This window comes from Theropithecus gelada, chromosome 12 (genome assembly GCF_003255815.1).
Source record: "Theropithecus gelada isolate Dixy chromosome 12, Tgel_1.0, whole genome shotgun sequence".
NCBI lineage: Eukaryota > Metazoa > Chordata > Mammalia > Primates > Cercopithecidae > Theropithecus > Theropithecus gelada.
The window spans coordinates 3,465,021-3,484,783 of NC_037680.1; the positions used below are offsets into that span (position 1 = coordinate 3,465,021).

The 19,763-nt window shown below is 38.8% G+C and overlaps 1 protein-coding gene and 1 non-coding gene across 2 annotated transcripts in view; one reads left to right on the plus strand and one right to left on the minus strand.

Annotated features, from left to right (window-relative positions):
- The window catches only part of MAP3K2 (mitogen-activated protein kinase kinase kinase 2), an 89,694-nt gene that overhangs the window by 60,137 nt on the left and 9,794 nt on the right, over positions 1 to 19,763 (plus strand). Inside the window, exons 8-16 of the mRNA XM_025403862.1 lie at positions 1,203 to 1,333; positions 2,231 to 2,310; positions 3,788 to 3,855; positions 4,034 to 4,126; positions 5,977 to 6,183; positions 9,865 to 10,013; positions 10,415 to 10,546; positions 13,301 to 13,430; positions 19,540 to 19,717. Of these exons, the coding sequence (XP_025259647.1) occupies positions 1,203 to 1,333; positions 2,231 to 2,310; positions 3,788 to 3,855; positions 4,034 to 4,126; positions 5,977 to 6,183; positions 9,865 to 10,013; positions 10,415 to 10,546; positions 13,301 to 13,430; positions 19,540 to 19,717 (1,168 nt within the window). The remainder of the gene's footprint in view (positions 1 to 1,202; positions 1,334 to 2,230; positions 2,311 to 3,787; positions 3,856 to 4,033; positions 4,127 to 5,976; positions 6,184 to 9,864; positions 10,014 to 10,414; positions 10,547 to 13,300; positions 13,431 to 19,539; positions 19,718 to 19,763) is intronic.
- LOC112636884 lies at positions 11,187 to 11,294 on the minus strand. Its single transcript, XR_003122339.1, has one exon. It is a non-coding gene; the product is annotated as a U6 spliceosomal RNA (small nuclear RNA).

A 19,763-nucleotide genomic window follows, 5' to 3' on the forward strand; every position in this document is an offset into this window, starting at 1 on the left:
CACGGTGCCCAGCTCTAATTCACTTTAGTTGCATTAGACAGAGCAAGCTAAATGCACTAATTAAATTGACATTTTAAATATATTTTGAATTAAAATTACACTGAATACCTCAATCTTACTCTAATAAATATTCTTGACGTCAGTGCCAGCATAAGAAGAAACTGGAAATCGTGAAGTATAGAATTAGTGGTCTTTTATTGGCACTGCTTTAAACTTTGAAAGGCTTTGCTAGATATGACCATTATTTTTCTTATATGTTGGCAGTTGTTTAATTGTTTTTATAAAAGGGAGATAGAGGAAAAACTCCTTTAGGTTAGGAGTGTATGCTGATAAACAGGTCTCAACCAAGAGTGCATTGGCATATGCATTACTGTGAAAAATGGGTTGTCAGATAGGGAGACAAAATTTTCATAGCCTTTTTTTTTTTTTTTTTAGTTCTATCTCCTTTTAGTAATTGACTATATTGATCTTCTTTTGTAAGCACGGGGATATGGAAGGAATAAAAATATTAGGGACCAATATTATTGTGGCTACAGTTGTTACGAAGCCTAAATCAATCCTGACTCAAATTGAGCTCCTAATCATTTTACAGACAAGTGTGGACAGTATTCTCTTTTATGCACATGTCTTGGTAATCATTTTGCTCTCTTCTTTCTCCTGTCTCACTAACAAATGCTTGCATATACTCACAATGACTCCTTTACATAAAGCTGAAACCTTTTTTGCTTTAAATTGGACCAGAACTTAAATGCTCACATAACTTCCCCATATCTGTCTTATAGTTTAATTTCAAAAAACTATGAGGAAAGGTGAGACACTGTAATAATAAATATAGCATCATTTCCACAGAACCAAGTAAAATAAAGTGGGTTATTGTCTCATAAGAAATGTGATTACTTAAACTGTCTTAATGCCGGAAATCTATATTGTATTATCATCCCATTAGCAGTCAGAATACGATACTACCTAGTGAGTATAAAAGTAATATTATGGTGAGGTTAATAATTATGATAGGGTGGGAATTTACAAAGGTTATAAAACCATTTGAAGTTTTACAAATGAATGTTCTGACAAGTTTTAATAAAAACTGAATTTTCTTTTGCTGAAAGTATTATTGATATAATTCAGAAATATAGCCTATTTAAAACAAAACTTGATTCCCTTGCCTATAATTATAAATTACATTATTTTTCTTCCTTGAGGTCCTACTAGTAGAGATAGAAGTTCTCCTCCCCCAGGATACATTCCAGATGAATTACACCAGGTTGCCCGAAATGGGTCATTCACTAGTATCAACAGTGAAGGAGAATTCATTCCAGAGAGCATGGACCAAGTAAGCAAAAGTTTGAGTTTTTAAATTTAATTTAAAGAGATGTTGTCAGGGTCAGTGTGATCTGGCAGGTAACTGGGTGTGTGTGTGTGTGTGTGTGTTATCTCGTCTCTAATTACCTATCTTCTCAACTGAACAAAATAGAAAAAATATAGGAAAATGCCCGTTAATGTACTTGTGCCTGTGTAAAGAAAGCTGGAATACAGCTGGTTTTTTATTGCTCAGTAAGTGAATGAATGAGAGTGAGTGAATGATAATGCATTTGCTTTGTAATCCTGGAATTAATAGCCAGATTGCTTTTTTTTAAACATTTGAAAGATCGAATGAAACTACAAATATTTAACTTCATGAAACTGAGGTTTGTAAACTTTCGGAAACATTTAAAAAATACTTTAGTTTTATAGTATTAAAATGTTTTCATGGAGTTGCTATTATTCCCTTAACATTGCATTGCATTATATGTTCACACTATTATAGTAGTTCACATTTTCTAATAATGTAACAGTCATAGTGTCATTAGTCTCAGTTTGGGTGGGGCCATTGTTCAGTTTTCAGTAAGCAAAATAGTGTGAAATGTTGTAGCTTTTAATTATTTAGTCAATAGTCTATAGAGAAAGAATATTTTTCTCTTAGGAAATTTTGAAGTCGTGGCTTGCTTACAAGGGACAATTTGAAAATGAGTAACTCTGGAGAGTGACCACTATTGAGTATGGAATTATTCTAAAATTGTGGTGAGTGAGGGTTGCACAGCTCTCAGTATTCTGAAAGCCTTGACTTGTATACTTTAAATGGGTGAATTTTATGTTACATGAAGTATGTCTCATTAAGGAAGGTTTTTTTAAATAAGCAACTTTTGGTTATATCTAATTGAATCATGGTGGAACTGCTTTTTTTTCCTAGATGCTGGATCCGTTATCTTTAAGCAGCCCTGAAAATTCTGGCTCAGGAAGTTGTCCATCACTTGATAGTCCTTTGGATGGGTAATATTTATCGTAGTTTTTGGATGGTTTGTTTATTTGAGACAGAGTTTTGCTGTCACCCAGGCTGGAGTGCAGTGGCTTGAATGCAGCTTACTGCAGCCTTGACCTCCTGGGCTCTATCAGTCCTCCCACCTCCGACCCCTGAGGAGCTAGGACCAAAGACATTTGCTATTAATACCACATCTGGCTAAGTTGTTTGTATTATTTGTAGAGATGGGGGTTTCACTTTGTTACCCAGGCTGATCTCGAACTCCTGGGCTCAAGCAAACCTCCTGCCTTGGCCTCCTAAAGCGCTGGGATTACACACATGAACCACCATGCTCAGTTTATAGTAGTTTTTCTTTTTTAATAGATATGGGTAAATATTCATACAGATAGCATGTTGAATTATCAGTAACTTTTTTGTGCTACATTCAGAGGAATATAATTGGTACTTGTATATACTGATGGCAGATTAATTTTTGCACAGTGTGTATAAATCCCTTTACCTCATGGAATTCAGTATCTTTGTTATTAAAAATGATACCTGATTATAATAGTTTGAGTATTCCTGCATGTCAAAATTGTGTGTTTGAAGGCAAATCAAATTTAGAATTTATGTACATTTACTTTTAAAACTGTGTTTGTGAAAGTGCTGTCAACTTTTACATTAATATGTTTGTTTTTGGAGATTTCCTAAGTTATTTCACCTGTTCAGGATTATGTTCATTCTGGCACCAGATTAGAAATAATTTAAATTATTGGTAATTGTAGCCCACTGTGCCATGTTGGTACGTGTAGGCAAACATTTAAGTACTTTTGTGAAAAAGCTGTTCAGGAATATGAGCAGGATGAAGTTGCAAAATGTGAATTTTTTGTTACAAGTGCTCCCCCTTCTGCTCTCAGTAGGACAGTATTCTTGGTAATCCTCTCTGGAATTGCTTTATGAAAGCAAATTCTGAAAAAATAACTAATATTGTATGGGAATGCACATTTAAGTTTTTTTTGTCCATGTATATGAAATTTCTGTATGTGTCAATGTCTACCTCAAGGTAGACATTTAAGAAATTCACGGAAGTAGTAATGAGAAAGCTATATATTTGAGTACTCACCATTTGCAAAAAACTATCCTGGACACCTTACTTGTATACACTTGATTAGTTGGAAATTATCTTTTTTGTTGATGCAGAAGGGTGATTTGCCAAGGTTACATAGTTAAGTGGCAGAGCTTGGATTGAAACACAGTGCTTAGAAACACCTATGATTCCAAAATACATCATTCTTCCACTGTACTGTAAGGTTAATTTTTAAAGCCAGGCTCTTTGCCTACATGTACCAAGTTAGTGTAGTTTTTCTTTTTTAGTTACGCTAACCTTTCAAAGTGAGCTCCTTTACACACACCCATACAGAGAGGCACAGATACAGATATTGCTTAAAGATTTTTTTTAATGTCTTACGTACTTACTGTAAACTTAATGTGACATTTTTTTCTTTATAGAGAGAGCTATCCAAAATCACGAATGCCTAGGGCACAGAGCTACCCAGATAATCATCAGGAATTTTCAGGTTAGACTTTCTAAATTCTAAATGTTTAAATGTTTATGTCATTGGATAATGTTTTGGCTGGGAAGGAGAGGGGAGATTTTTGAAAAGTCAAATAAAAATTTATAAATGTGCTTTTCATCATTAGAAATATTTAACTATTTTTTAAAATAAAAGATAACCATCTTATATGTCTTAACAGACTATGATAACCCTATCTTTGAGAAATTTGGAAAAGGAGGAACATATCCAAGAAGGTATCATGTTTCATATCATCATCAAGAGTATAATGATGGTAAGTTTCTGGCAATTAGACCACAAGAACAGTTAAAAATCTCAACAACGAAAATAAATTAAAAAAAATTTTTTTAAACCTCATATTTGTGTAATACCATTAGAAAAATATGAGGAAATTGTGTTATAACAAAAATATAATGGGCATTTTGGCTTTATGTCAACTTATAAGACTTGGCTGTACCTTAAAGAAAAGGAATACTTTTTTGTTTTAAGAGCCAAAGTTTTGCTGCCCAGGCAGGAGTGCTGCGGCATGATCTTAGCTCACTGTAACTTCAAATTCCTGGGCTCAAGTGGTCTTCCTGCCTTGGCTTGTTGAGTTCAGATGTGTGCCGTTACAGGCATTTGCCATCACACCCAGCTAATTAAAAAATTTTTTGTGTGCAGAGAGTGTCCCACCATGTTGCCCAGGCTGGTCTTGAAGTCTTGGGCTCAAGCAGTCCTCCTGCCTCAGCCTCCCAAAGTGCTGGGATTACAGGTGTGAGCCACTGCACCTGGCCAAAATGGAGTAATTTTCTTTCTTTTTTTTCCCCCCCAGACAGAGTCTCACTCTGTCACCCAGGCTGGAGTGCAGTGGCATGATCTCTGCTCACTGCACCCTCCACCTCCTGGGTTCAAGCGATTCTCCTGCCTCAGCCTCCCAAGTAGCTGGGATTATAGGTGCATGCCACCATGCCTGGCTAATTTTTTTTTTTTTTTTTTGAGGTGGAGTCTTGCTCTTTCTCCCAGGCCAGAGTGCAGTGGCACGATCTCAGCTCACTGCAGCCTCTGCCTCCTGGGTTGAAGGGATTCTCCTGCCTCAGCCTCCCAAGTAGCTGGGATTACAGGTGCCTGCCACCACACCTGGCTAATTTTTGTATTTTTAGTCTAGACGGGGTTTTGCCATGTTGGCCAGGCTGGTCTCAAAACTCCTGATCTTCAGTGATTCACCCGCCTCGGCCTCCCAGAGTGCTAGGATTACAGGCGTGCGCCACTGTGCCCAGCCTAATTTTTATATTTTTAGTAGAGATGGGGTTTCGCCATGTTGCCCAGACTGGTCTCAAACTCCTGGGCTCAGGTGATCTGCCTGCCTTTGCCTCCCAAATTGCTGGAATTACAGGCATGAGCCACTGCACCCATCCAAAAGAAGTAATTTTTAAATGATACTAGAAAATAACTCCTTGATGATGAGATTGATACTTACATCATCCCTTTAAGAAAAAAAATTACTTGCCAGGTGCGGTGGCTCATGCCTGTAATCCCAGCACCTTGGGAGGCCGAGGTGGGTGGATCACCTGAGGTCAGGAGTTCGAGACCAGCCTGGCCAACATGATGAAAGCCCGTCTCTACTGAAAATATGAAAAATTAGCTGGGCATGGTGGTGGGTGCCTGTAATCCCAGCTACTTGGGAGGCTGAGACAGGAGAATCACTTGAACCTGGGAGGTGGAGGTTGCAGTGAGCCAAGATTGTACCACTGCACTCCAGCCTGGGCAACAAGAGTGAAACTCTATCTCAAAAAGAAAAGACAGAAATTAATACCTATGAACTTTTGAATCTTTGTTTTAGATTTTAAAATCATTATTGGAAAAAGAGTAAATTTTTTTTCTCCTTTTTCTCCAGAAGCGAGGAGGTTCCTTTTTATGATTTGTGTGTGTATGTGTGTGTGAGCACACTCATACATGTTTTATCATAAGAGATTATTTGAATTCATATTCAGGTTCTGTTTATTTTTTCCCACCCAATCATTGCTATTTCAGTTTCTTAGCCTAGTCACAGGACAAATTTCTATTCTCTACATTACAAATTTTAAATACTTTAAAAGTACAACATATTAATAAAAGGTATAAGGTCATTCTCTTTTCATTTTGTAGGTCGTAAAACTTTTCCAAGAGCTAGAAGGACCCAGGGGACCAGCTTCCGGTCTCCTGTGAGTTTCAGTCCTACTGATCACTCCTTAAGCACCAGTAGTGGAAGCAGTATCTTTACCCCAGAGTATGATGATAGTCGAATAAGAAGAAGGGGAAGTGACATAGACAATCCTACTTTGACCGTAATGGACATCAGCCCACCCAGCCGTTGTAAGTAATAGAACTTGGCATAGTGAAATGTAGAGCAGAACCTTTGCAGAATTTTATAGTATTAAAAGGAATAAATCCTAAGTGAGTTTTTGGGGTCAGATGAACTGCTCAAAAAAGGTAATAATGGTGTTTCTAAAGGTAGTTGGAATGTCAGGTATAAGCATGGTATCACTGTTAATTACCTTAGATAATTCTGTTCTTCACTTGTATTAGGAAAACTATTACCAACTAGTCATTTTTTATCCATTCATTTCACATATCCTTGTTGAATGCCTGCCACTGAGATTTTAAACATAATCTCTTAAGACATAATCTAATGGGGTAGATGCTATATGGAGAAATAATTGTATAGCATTTAAATGTGAGTAGAAATCACCAGCTGAGGAGATAATGTGCAAGAGGCCATAACATCATCTAAAAATGGTGAATAGTTCAATTTTTGGCTGATGTAGGGGTATCTTACTTGAAATAGTGGGAATAGGCCTACAGTGGTAACTCAGGCCGGATTGCAAAGCATTTAGACCTTATTATGTAATCAGTGCATACAAAGATTCATGCTCGAAGATGTTTGTTACAGCACTGTTTACATACTCTGAATTCCTTTTTTGTGCTAGTGTGTCATAGTTTACTTTTCTATCCATATTGACCCCATGCTATATTGCTGTTATTTTTGCTTTAGACAGCTATCTTTTGAAGTGATTAAAAATAAGAGAAAAATGTCTTTTATATATATTTTCAGTATATTCATTTTTATAGATCTTTGTATAGATCCAAAATCTATATAAACAAAGACAGATCCAAGATCTGTTGGGTATCAAATTCCTTCTGCCTGAAAAACTGCATTTTAACCTTTCTTGTAAAATAGACTTGCTGGTAGTAAGTTCATTCAGCTTTTGTTTGTTTGAAAAAAGTCTGTATTTCTTCTTCATTTTTGCGACAGGATCTCACTCTGTCACTCAGGCCGTGGTGCAATCTCAACTCATTGCAACCTCTGCCTCCTGGGCTCAAGCAATTCTCCCACCTCAGACTCTCAAGTATCTGGCACTACAGGCATGCACCACCATGCCCAGATAATTTTTGTATTTTTTGTGGAGACAGGGTTTTGCTGTGTTGCCCAGGCTGGTCTTGAACTCTTGGGCTTAAGCTGATCCACCTGCCACAACCTCCCAAAGTGCTGGAATTACAGTGTGAGCCACTGCACCTGGCCTTTCTAGCACTTTAAAGCTATTGTCCCATTGTCTTCTGGCGTATATACTTCCTGAAGAGAAATCTGCTATAATTCTTATCTTTGTTCCTCCATATGTAATATGCTTTCTTCCCCCGCAGCTGTCCCAGCTGCTTTCAAGATTTTGTCTTTGATTTTCTACAGTGTGAATAAGATGTGTCTAGGTATATTTGTGTAGGGTTCCCAGCTGGTGTTCTTTCAGTTTATTATATTTATAGTTTGTGAAAAGTTCTCAGTTGTTACCTCTCCAAGTATTTTTTCTGTCTCATTCTTCCTTTTTCTTTTGGGATTCCTATTACCTGTACACTAGACTATTTGATACTGTCTCATACCTCTGTTTTTTCTCCCTCTCCCACACACACACACACTCTCTCTCTCTCCCTCCCTGCCCCCTCTCTCTGGCCCCATTGATCTTTCAGGTTCACTGATTCTTTCCTAAGCCTTGTTGCATCTATTTATGATCCTGTTGAAGGAATTCTTAATTTCTGTCATTGTTCTTTATTTCATGCATTTTCATATGACTCATTCCTGTAGTTTCCATTGCTCTGTTCACCATCTGTTCATGCATGTTGTCTGCCTTTTCCATTAGAACCTTTAACATGTTAGTCAAGTTATTTTAAATTTCCCGTCTGAACCTTCTGAGTCTGGTTGTATTAATTGCTTTCTCTCTTGATTTTCTTTGGAAGGGTTGCTTTTTTGTGCCATCATTTTACAGTGAATGACAGATATCATGTATAGGATAAAGGAGGAGGTGAATAGAATGTATGCCTGGAAATAGGCACAGCTCTTCTTCTGCTAGGCCGTAACTATGAGAAGCTGAGTCAGTCTAGTCAGGAGTTGAGCTGGGTTTGGATTTTGTTGTTGCCGTGGTCCCTGTGCACCACTGACTTTAAATTCTTCGAATTACTTTGTACTGGTTTCCTAAAGGGATTTTCTCAGCCGTCCTGCTCCATCAGCGTTGTTTTTTTTTTTTTTTTTTGAGATGGAGTTGCCCAGGTTGGAGTGCAGGGGCGCGATACTGGCTCACTGCAACCTCCCCCTCCCGGGTTCAAGCGATTCTCCTGCATCAGCCTCCCAAGTAGCTGCAATTACAGGTGTCCGCCACCACACCTGGCTTTTTTTTTTTTTTTTTTTTTTTTTTTTTTAGTAGAAATGGGGTTTTGCCACATTGGCCAGGCTGGTCTTGGACTCCTGACCTCAGGTAATCCGCCTGCCTTGGCCTCCCAAAGTGCTGGGATTACAGGTGTGGGTCACTGCACCCGGCCTTGACCTTCCTTTTGTGCCTACTTCTCAGAGAGGGAGGATCTCTCTATGGCCTTGTGCTCTCAGTAGTGGATTGCTGCTACTTGCAAGCCCAGGATGGGGAGGCAGAATAGAGGGTTCTGTGTTGTCCTATCCAGCTTCAGTCTTAGGCAGGCTTTATCTCCTCCGTTCTCAGAGATGGCCTTACCCATCTTCCAGGAGTAGGAGTGCTCTAATGGTCAGGGTCGCAGGAGGTTTCCAGCTTCTCTGTCAGGGGTAGAGTTTGTTTGTTTGTTTGTTTTTCTTTCTCATTCCCCTAGTCTCAGTAGGTCTTTACCTGTAATGCAGGGGTGACAGGGTTTTCTGCTTTCTCCAGCAGCTGAAGGCTCTTGTTTCTTAGGGGAGAGGGGTGTGGAAGGGCTTTCTGCATTTCCCACAACAGTGGGCCATTCCCCTTCTCCAGGCCTTGACTACCAAGGGAGGCTTTCCCTGGTGTCTCCTGCCCCTGTGAGTGCATGGTAGAGGTCCACAGAAAAGACTTTGAGCAGGTGTGAGCTCACCTGTGTCTGGATCTCCCAAGGGTTCAATACTCTCATGCCAGCCCACGTTTGTTTAAAATGGAGGTGAATTCTTCCCTGCTGGTGTGGGTCTTTCTCTGTGCTTTGCCATAAGTGAGTCAGTGCTTCTGTTCTGTCTCTCCTTAGAGATGCCACTTTTTCCTTCGATTTCAGGTTAGTTGGTTGCCCTGCAATCTTAGCTTTTTGATATGTGTTCAATAAAAGTTAAATTTTGTAGATTACCCAGATTTCTCTTGTTTGTATGGGATTGATACTTTTTCCAGCTTTCTACATTGTAGGTGGAGGCTGAAAAACTAAGTACAAATATTACTGCAGTGAAGATTAGAAATGGTGCATCTTACAGTCTTTGGCATCTTAGATTGAGTGAAAGAAAGATGCTGTCACGTGTAATTAGGAAAACAATTTCAGAAAAAAATGACTCTTGGGATATGAATCTTTTTTTGGTTTAGGATTTGTAGAAAACGGATGAAAGAGAAAATTTTGAAAGACGGTACCTATGTGAATTTGGATAATCATAATTTTCCCTTATATCCAAGCACATTCAATGGAGGATGTCACTAATGCAGTATGTTCATTTAGTTATTAACCATTTGTGTGCTGTTTGATATTTCACTTTAAGAAAGTGTTCTTTTTCAGCACCTCGGGCTCCAACCAACTGGAGATTGGGCAAACTGCTTGGCCAAGGAGCCTTTGGAAGGGTCTACCTCTGTTATGATGTTGATACAGGAAGAGAATTGGCTGTTAAGCAAGTTCAGTTTGATCCTGATAGTCCTGAGACCAGCAAGGTAAAAATCACTGCACACATTTACTTTGTCACATTATAAGAAACTTTATTCATTATTATTCTTTTAACATTAAGCCCCTTCCATTCTAAATAAGAAGCATTTTTACTAAAAAGTACAGTTTTCTTTAGTATAAATTATTTGTAAAACAGATTAGATATATTTATCTACTTTTCAATATGTATTTTTCTTTTTTAGTACTTCAGTTATAATATTAATCTGATTCAATGTTGCTTTAGCATATCATCAAGGACTGTTTAAAAAGTTATTGGTTACAGACTTTCAGATATTTGTTACTGGGAACTAAAATTTTCAGAATGAAATCACCTTGATGGTCCATGAAGTTAGAATTTTTTGCTTTTACTGACATGGTTGAAGACTTAACAATGAATTCTCTCTTTCAGGAAGTAAACGCACTTGAATGTGAAATTCAGTTGCTGAAAAACTTGCTGCATGAGCGAATTGTTCAGTATTATGGCTGTTTGAGGGATCCCCAGGAAAAAACACTTTCCATATTTATGGAATATATGCCAGGGGTAAGTTAGTACCTCTTTTTGAAAATGCACATTCCATTTAAAATTACAGTTAATAAAAGAAAGACCAAAAAAACGTAGATTATAAAATGTTAACCCTAGTTAAAGACATTTTGAAAGAGTTTTAAATTAGAGCTGGGTTATATTTTCTGTCCTCTTCATCTGTCTTTGTATTTTTTAACTCATTAATGCTAAAGTATTCTAAAGTAGGTTACAGACATCTTAGCAGTCTATCTTGAGATTTCCTTAAATGCCCTAAAATGCCCATTATAGCTGATATATTCACACCAAGTTCCAGTCTAGGATGATACATTACATTTAATTGTTATGCTCCTTAATTATCTCTTTTTAAACAATTTTTTATAATTCTTAGAAAGAGAGGCAAGGTCTCACTCTGCTACCTAGGCTGGTTTCAAACTCAGTGATTCTTCTGCCTTGGCCTCCCAAAGTGCTAGGATTACTATCTAGAGCAGTCAGTTTGTACATGATACAGATTTGACAAAGAGAGGAAGATAGCCTGTTAAGAGTCTTCACTCTCAGGATCTGGAAGAATTTGCAAAAAAAAACCCAAAAAACTCTCATGGATTTCTCTAATTGCATTCTTGTGGATTTTGTTTTTTTGTTTTAAATTTTTTATATTTTTAGTTATATGGAATGCTTCACAAATTTCCATGTCATCCTTGGCGCAGGGGCTGTGCTAATCTTCTCTGTATCATTCTAATTTTAGTGTATGTGCTGCCGAAATGAGCATGTGGATTTTAATTTGTTCTTTTATCCCTTTATTTATTATCAAGTTAGATCTAAGGTCTAAATTAGATTCACATTCAAATTTGATACATCATAGATGAAGCTATGCATCCTATCAGGAGCCAGTTTCTGGTTATTCTGGTTATTCCACTGTAGCAATGCAAAGACCAATCATTAGATGAGGGTGATTGACATATTGATTCCTGCACTGTAAAGTTTTGTTTTTTCCTGCAGACCAGAAAGTAATATGAGATATAGCAGTGGCACATATGAATAGCCCGTTCCTTTTCAACCATCCACCTAATGTTTTTAGCACTGATAGTCATCACTAGAGTCTATAATTTCATTAGGAGTTATAAAATGTGATTTGTGTCATCTGTCATTATGTATATTTTATTTTTTAATAGAGTACATCTAGTATTAATGATTTTCAAGGTGGTGATTGATATGTTTACTCATTTAAAAATACATGTATTTCCATAATTTTTATTTTATTTATTTATTTTTGAGATGGAGTTTCGCTCTTGTTGCCCAGGCTGGGCAATGGCATGATCTCAGCTCACTGCAACCTCTGCCTCCCGGTTCAAGTAATTCTCCTGCCTCAGCCTCCCGTGTAGCTGGGATTACAGGTGCACACCAGCACACCCAGCTAATTTTTGTATTTTTAGTAGAGACGGGGTTTCACCGTGTTGGCCAGGCTGGCCTCAAACTCCTGACCTCAGGTGATGCACCCGCTTCAGCCTCCCAAAGTGCTGGGATTACAGGCATGAGCCACTGCTCCCGGCCATAATTTTTATTTTTTCAGATGGAGTCTCGCTTTGTTGCCTAGGCTGGAATGTAGTGGTGCGATCTCGGCTCACTTTAACCTCTGCCTCCCGAATTAAATCATTTCTCCTGCCTCAGCCTTCTGAGTAGCTGGGTTACAGGCATCCGCCACCATGCCCAGCTAATTTTTTGTATTTTTAGTAGAGACGGGGTTTCACCGTGTTGGCCAGGCTGGTCTTGAACTCCTGACCTCAGGTGATCCACCCGCCTCAGCCTCCCAAAGTGATGGGATTACAAGCATGAGTCACCATGCCCGGCCGATACCTGTGTAATTTTTGTATTTTTAATAGACATGGGGTTTCACCCTGTTGGCCAGGCTGGTCTTGAACTCCTGACCTCAGGTGATCTGCCTTCCTCAGCCTCCCAAAGTGCTGGGATTACAGGCATAAACTACTGTGCCTGGCCTCTTCTGTATAATCCTACAGGTAGAGACACAGTAGACTGAACAAACAAGCCATGCTGAACTGTAGGTGTCAGTAGTTGACTGGGCACCCTTGCTTCTTTCCATATGTGTGATTTACAAGTTTGGGTCCACAGAATTGCAAAATGCTCTCCCTCCAAGGATGGCTCATAAACAGTGGAAAGGACAAATGGTTAAATCTGTAAAATCCAAGGATTTACTTTTATATGACAGAGTACACCGTTTACCAAAATTCAAGGAAAGGCAGAAACATTCGGATGTATTTTCCTGTCAAAAAAGAGATTTGTCCCTCAGGAAGCATTTTATTTCTGTCTTTTAAAGGGATGATTAATCAAACTTGTACATTGGAATCACTAGGGAAGCTTTTTCAAAATTTAAATACCTATGCCTCACTTCAGACTGATTCAGCTTTCTCAGAGATGGCACCTTATCCTGCCCTAAAAAACACTTGAGAAAATCTGAAGTTCTCCTTTTGTGTATGTTCTCATGTTTCAAACTTGAGTGTTGAGTTTTTTCTTATATAAAGAAAAAACTTTAAAATGTCATATATGTTCTTTCTAGTTATACCCATTCCTTTTCCTGAGAAAATCAGCAGATGTCAATAAAATACTTTAAAAACAGAATAAGAACAAAATAAATAAAATTCAAGTAGGACATGCTTAGACAAGTGAGATGAGAATTCCTGGCCTCTTTACCAATAAAGATTTAATAGCAGTTTTCATTTCAAACCATATACAGTAGTTTTTGTTGTTGTTTTCTCCTAGGGTTCAATTAAGGACCAATTAAAAGCATATGGCGCTCTTACTGAGAATGTGACTAGGAAATACACCCGTCAGATTCTGGAGGGTGTCCATTATTTGCATAGTAATATGATTGTCCATAGAGATATCAAAGGTAAGTAATGAGGTATTTTCTATTTTAAATAGACAGTTCTTTGTGAATGTGAATGAAACAAGTGATGTGGATAAGACATTTAACATTAATTCATCTATCTCTGAAACAGGGAAACAGTTCTCTTGCTTTCTTGTGAACTGCATCAGTGTTTTATCACACCAGTCCTGTCTCCCCAAATGGGTAGCTCTACTGTGGGGGCTCACAGAATCAGTAAAGTTTAAGAGACCATACAAGTGAGATCATGTTTCATACATAGTACATAGGCATTAGTATAGGCTGGCCAAGAGTAGGAGCCCTGCTGCCAGGTGGCCTGATTCAGATTCGGGCTTTATCCACACTGTGTGACCTTGGACAAGTTACTCAGTCTCTCAGTTCCTCTTTCTTAAATGATGGAGATAACAGTATCCAGCTCATAGGATTCTCTAAAGGAGTAAATGAGTTAATGCATGCAATATGCTTAAAGTAGTGCCTGATACCTAAAAAGCTCTTAAAAGTTAGCTATGATGACATACTTTATCTTGAGATCAAATTTGAGCTAGGAGGAATGGATGTCACTAGCTAGGGAAAGAAGGAAGGGGGGGAGAAAAGAACCCCAAACTGAGTTCTGATGAACTCCAACTATGTCAAACTGACATTAAAACTCAAAAACTCAACCGTTTTCAGGGATAAAGGATGTAGGTAGATGCGTGAAGTCACACAAAAGCAAGTGGTGGGGATAAGTACAATTTAAGAATGCTTCAAAATCTATACTACAAAACATACCTGGAAGTTTGGTCCTGTAAAGGTAGGTGGTAGCCCCAAATTTAGACATCACTTTATAAATTGATCAATAAAAATAAAAATAATGAATAGCGGCATGATGGTGCATGACTGTAGTCCCAGCTACCTGGGAGGCTGAGGCAAGAGGATCGCTTGAACCCAGGAGTTCAAGTCCAGCCTAAGGTAGTGAGATCCCATTTGTTAATAAACAGTAATGTGCCACATAATGATGTTTCCACGTCATTATGGACCAGATATACAACAGTGGCTATACCATATAGACTAGGTGTGTAGTAGGCTATACCATTTAGGTTTGTGTAAAAACACTCTGTGATGTTTGCATAATGACAAAATTGCCTAACAATGCATTTTTCAGAATGCATCCCTATCATTAAGCAATGCATTACTGTAAATATGTATGTGTACACATTTGTATTTGCATGTATAAAGATATTATTCATTGATCTTGTTGGGGACTCTGATGAGCTCCCAGGCTTTCACTTCCCCTTTGAGGTGTGGCACATCCTAATTATGGCCATATTCAGACCAACGAGAACATTCCTAACCAGTTCTGGTGATGGAGTCGAATGCAGAATGCCTAAGCCAGATCACATATGCTAGAATGGGACTTAGAGTAAGTCTGAAAAGATGGGTACATTGCTCATGATCTACGCATCTTAGGCAAACCTCAGTCGTTAAGTATGAAACCTGATAGCTTAAAGAACCTCATAGAGAGGTTATTCAGTTATGAATAATGTCCATTCAAGCCAGCTTCTCGTTAGCCCTCACAATGAGGCAAGGCAAAGGAGCTGACGGAGCTACCCGCTGAGTGGATCTTCTTCAAACTTTGCCAGAAGTGAGGAGCCATCCTGGTCAAATGAGGAGGTTGGAAGTAAGCTGATTTTAAAGCACAGGGCAAATATATTGATAAGAGAATAAATAAAATATAAAATTGGATGTGTGCAATATGATCTTAAGTTTGTAAAATTCAAGTATGACCTAGAAGGAAGATTTCCATATGATTGATGGTGGTTATCATCAAGTGGCAGGATGAGTGATGGTCTTTTTTTTTTTTTATTAGATGGAGTTTCGCTCTTGTTGCCCAGGGCTGGAGTGCAGTGGTGCGATCTCGGCTCACTGCAACCTCCGCCCTCACCCCGGGTTCAAGTGATTCTCTTGCCTCAGCCTCGCTAGTAGCTGGGATTACTGGCATGTGCCATCACACCCGGCTCATTTTGTATTTTTAGTAGAGATGGGGTTTCTCCATGTTGGTCAGGCTGGTCTCAAACTCATGACCTCAGGTGATCCGCCCGCCTAGGCCTCCCAAAGTGCTGGGATTACAGGTGTGAGCCACCGCGCCCCGCCTTTGTTTGTTTGGTTTTTTTTGAGTCAGGGTCTCCCTCTGCCACCCAGGTTAGAGTGAAGTGGTGCTATCATGGCTCACTGAAGCTTCAGCCTGTTGAGTTCAAGCCAGTCCTCTCACCTCAGCCTCCCGAGTAGCTGAGACTACAGGCACACACCACCATGCCCAGTTAATAAAAATTTTTTCTTTTTTTTTTTTTTGTAGAGATAGGGTATTGCTATGTTGCCAGGCTCCTATATACTTTTTCTGTATTTCTCAAATTTCCATGAGCAACTTTTAAATCGTAACAGAAAAGGAAGATGATTGGTTTTCAGTTTAGACCCATGAAGTCATAATGAAACCTAGGATGAAAATGAATTGATTATGTTGCTAGGGAACCAACTCACTATTTCAAAAACTAGTTGCTCTCTTCTGCCTTTGTTTTTGTTGTATTTGTATTACGAACTAGACCACTGAAGACCAAATAATGGATGAAAGGAAACTTATCTTCATAGAAGTATTTTGGCTAAGAAGCGAAGAAAGAATAATGAACAGATATTGGCATTAAACATTAATGGCTGCTGATATCACTTAAATAGAGATTGTCTAGAATACAACATTATCTATCTAGTTTTGTTCCTCAGTTCCCCAGAAATTGAACCTGAATCTGATCAAGCCTCCAAATTCGGTTACGGAATTATGTAATATACATATAGGACAGATGAGCGTGTTAAAATGATTCTTTGGGATGCAGTCAGCAAAATCTAGACCATGAGAAAGCTATAGGCAGACAACTTAGTTTCTTCATAAGTTGCAAAGAAAAAAGAAAAGGAGATTGGAGGGAACTTTAGGAAAGACTTAGAAGATTTATCAGTGACTCCCAATATATGGACTTCATTTGGATTCTAGTTTTTTTAATGTAACAAATTGAATACCGACTATATATTTGATAATATTAAGAAGTTATTGTTCATCCTCTTGGGTGTGATAAGAGTCCTTATCTTTGAAAGATATGTACTGAACCATTTGTTTATCATGACATCTTGAATGTGCTTCAAATCCTAGAGAGGGGAGGAGGAGTGGTTGGCAGTATGGCTGGGGCAGGGTCGTCCAGATGGATGTTGAGGCTGGGTGGTGGCTGAGCATGCTGCTCTACCTTTGTGTATGTCTGAAAAGTCTCCTTAATAACTTACTTTTGACACATCCAAAATAAGTTTTTAGAAACTTATGCTGGAGCCTGGCTACCCATTTTCTCTTCAGCCCTTCTTCTGGGTAAGCATTGGTTCAACATTGGTGATTCCTCCCCAGAGACAGCTTCCCCTGTCTGTGACCTGCCTTGGACTGTTCCTTCCCCAATCAGAGCCCTGCTTGTAGCCAGTAAAAAATGGGCTTTGTTGTCCTTCCACTGGTTAAGTATTCTAGAGATGGTGGCTTTTTTGACAGTCTTTCTTAAAGTATTGGATGGTGGGAAATGTTAGACAGTGCTCTTTTAGAAGATCACTAATGTCATGGCATGTTTACACTTAAGGTGTGCAGAGAATGAACTCTGGACTGTCCTCTGGAGAGAGGCTTTAGGGAACCATCATTGACTAGACTGGGGAATTTGCTGGGAGAACAGAAAGACAGGTACAGAAGCCCCATGATAGGGGTGGGGTCTCTTTATCCTCTCCAGTCTGTAAAGTAGCTTTTCTCCACTATTCACTCTCCTCCTTAGAGATCATTTTTTCAGAAAAGGGTAAGAGAACCAAGAAAATGAATATCTTTGTAATATAAAATATGGTTAAGGTTATGGAAGACTTAAAAATTAAGAAATGAAGTAAAATTTTAAAATTAAAATAATTAAAATTAGATAATAAAATAAATGGCTTATTTAAGAATAGGTAAAGAAAAAGTTAAAAATGAGAAGGTCCAAAGTAACGAAGGTTATGTGGAGAAAAATGAGAAGCGAAATGATTTATAAAAGACAGAAACTAGATTTATAATCCCAGAAAAAATAAAGAGTTTTTAAAATGATAAGAGTGAAAATAGAGAATAAAAAACAAATTAGCCTAGTGCCCATAGCTTGGTTTTTTGTTTTGTTTTGTTCTGGTTTTTTGTTTTTGTTTTTGTTTTTTTGAGACAGAGTCTCACTTTATCACCCAGGCGGGAGTGCAGTGGCATGAACTCAGTTCACTGCAGCCTCAGCTCTCTGGGCTCAAGTGATCCTTCAGCCTCAGCCCCCAAGTAGCTGGGACTAGAGGCTCACACTACCATGCCCAGCTAATTTTTTTGTATTTTTTGTAGAGATGGGGTTTCACCACGTTGCTTAGGCTGACCTCGAATTCCTGAGCTCATGTGATCCACCCGCCTTTGCCTCCCAAAGTGCTAGAATTACATGTGTGTGCCACTGCACCTGGCCGATGATCTTGTTTTTTAATACTGTTCTCCACTGAAAGGAACTAGGCCTCCTTGAGAAATGGCTGATTTTAGGACTGGTGCAGGAAATATACAAGATGAGCCTGGAGCATCTTCCAGTGCCAGAAAGCGAGAAAGTGCTCAAAAACAAAAGCAAGAATACAATGATGGGGGTATGGCAAAGGGACACAGAGCCAGTGGAAAGAAGCTCCAGTGGCTGAAACTGATAAATAGCAGGAGAATAAAGCAGTACTGGATTATAACCCAGTGTATAAAACAAATATCCATGTTCATAGTGATGTAAATGAATGATTTAATAAATATGTGGGAGAGGGGAGACAAATCTCTTCTGCAGCATGACTCCAAATTTATGTAGCTACTCGGCCTGGAGCATAACTCTTTACTCCTTAATTGTGGGCTGTGTGTGGCAAATTTCTTCCAAAGTATGGAAAGGGTGGGGGACAATGACTTCACAGTGGAGAACCTGACAAACACTATCTTAAGCCAAGTGATCAAGGTCAGCATCAACAATGGTGTTGACAGTATGTACCTTTAATATCATCTGATGAGAATGGCAGTTTACCTGTGATCTTCCCCCAAAAAACTTACAGCCCCCATTATGAGAACATGGGACAAATCCTAATTGAGGGACATTCTACTGGTCCCTCAATTAGGGAAAACCTGACCCCAGTACACCTCAGAAAAACACGTGTCATCAAAAACAAGGAAAATTTGAGAAAGTATCCCCCCTAAGAGGAGCCTGAGGGGACATGATGACCAAGTATGGCGTGGGATCCTGGTTAGGATCCTGGATCCAGAAAAAGGGTATTAGGGAAAAACTGAGGAAATCTAAGCAAAGTATGAACTTGGTTAATAATATTTCAGTATTGGTTTATTAATTGTGGCAAATGTACCATACTATTAGTAATAGAGAAACTGGGTGTGGGGTTATATGGGAACTCTCTATACTATCTTTGCAATAATTCTGTAAATCTGAAGCTATCTAAAAAGTTTATTATAAAAGCTAATGAAATTTTAAATGAAAAGCTCAAAGCTTGCCTATCAGACATTTAAAATATTAAAAATTGAGATGTAAAATTAATATAAAGCAAGATTCAATATTAAGAAAACTCTAAAATACAAGGTAACTAAATTTAAGTAATAGAGGGGAAAATGCTTTTGATGAGAAGCACCCTAAGGAAGTTTCTGAGAACAGGCTGGCTTCTCAGGGAAATAAGTTTCAGCCATGGGCTTCCTGCTTTATGACAGAGAAACTGGGGGCGTTCTTGGTCCTTCACTGAGCTTCATTCTTAGCCCTTTTTGCCTTTCTCCTCCTCATCACCCTCACCTCCAACCTGCACCAGTCCTTTTCAGTAGAAATGTCCTAGGTCCTAAACACACAGCTGACCTAAAAAGTAGTGTTCTTGCAGCACATCCTTAATGAGCACCACCTGTGTGACTAGCATTATGCCAGCTACTGCCAGAAGATGAAAAGCAGCCTAACTTTGGGGACAAATAGAAGAGTCTATGAAGTAATTCTGTGCCATTGTTCTTTTATACTGTATTCCAGACGGCCAATAAAATTAATGAAATGAGGCAATTTCTTGTTTTTAGGGGCAAATATCCTGAGAGATTCAACAGGCAATGTCAAACTAGGAGATTTTGGGGCCAGCAAACGGCTTCAGACCATCTGTCTCTCAGGGACAGGAATGAAGTCTGTCACGGGCACACCATACTGGATGAGCCCTGAAGTCATCAGTGGAGAAGGCTACGGAAGAAAAGCGGACATCTGGTAGGTTTTGATGTGAAGTTTGCTTGAAAACCATCTGCCGCCTTAT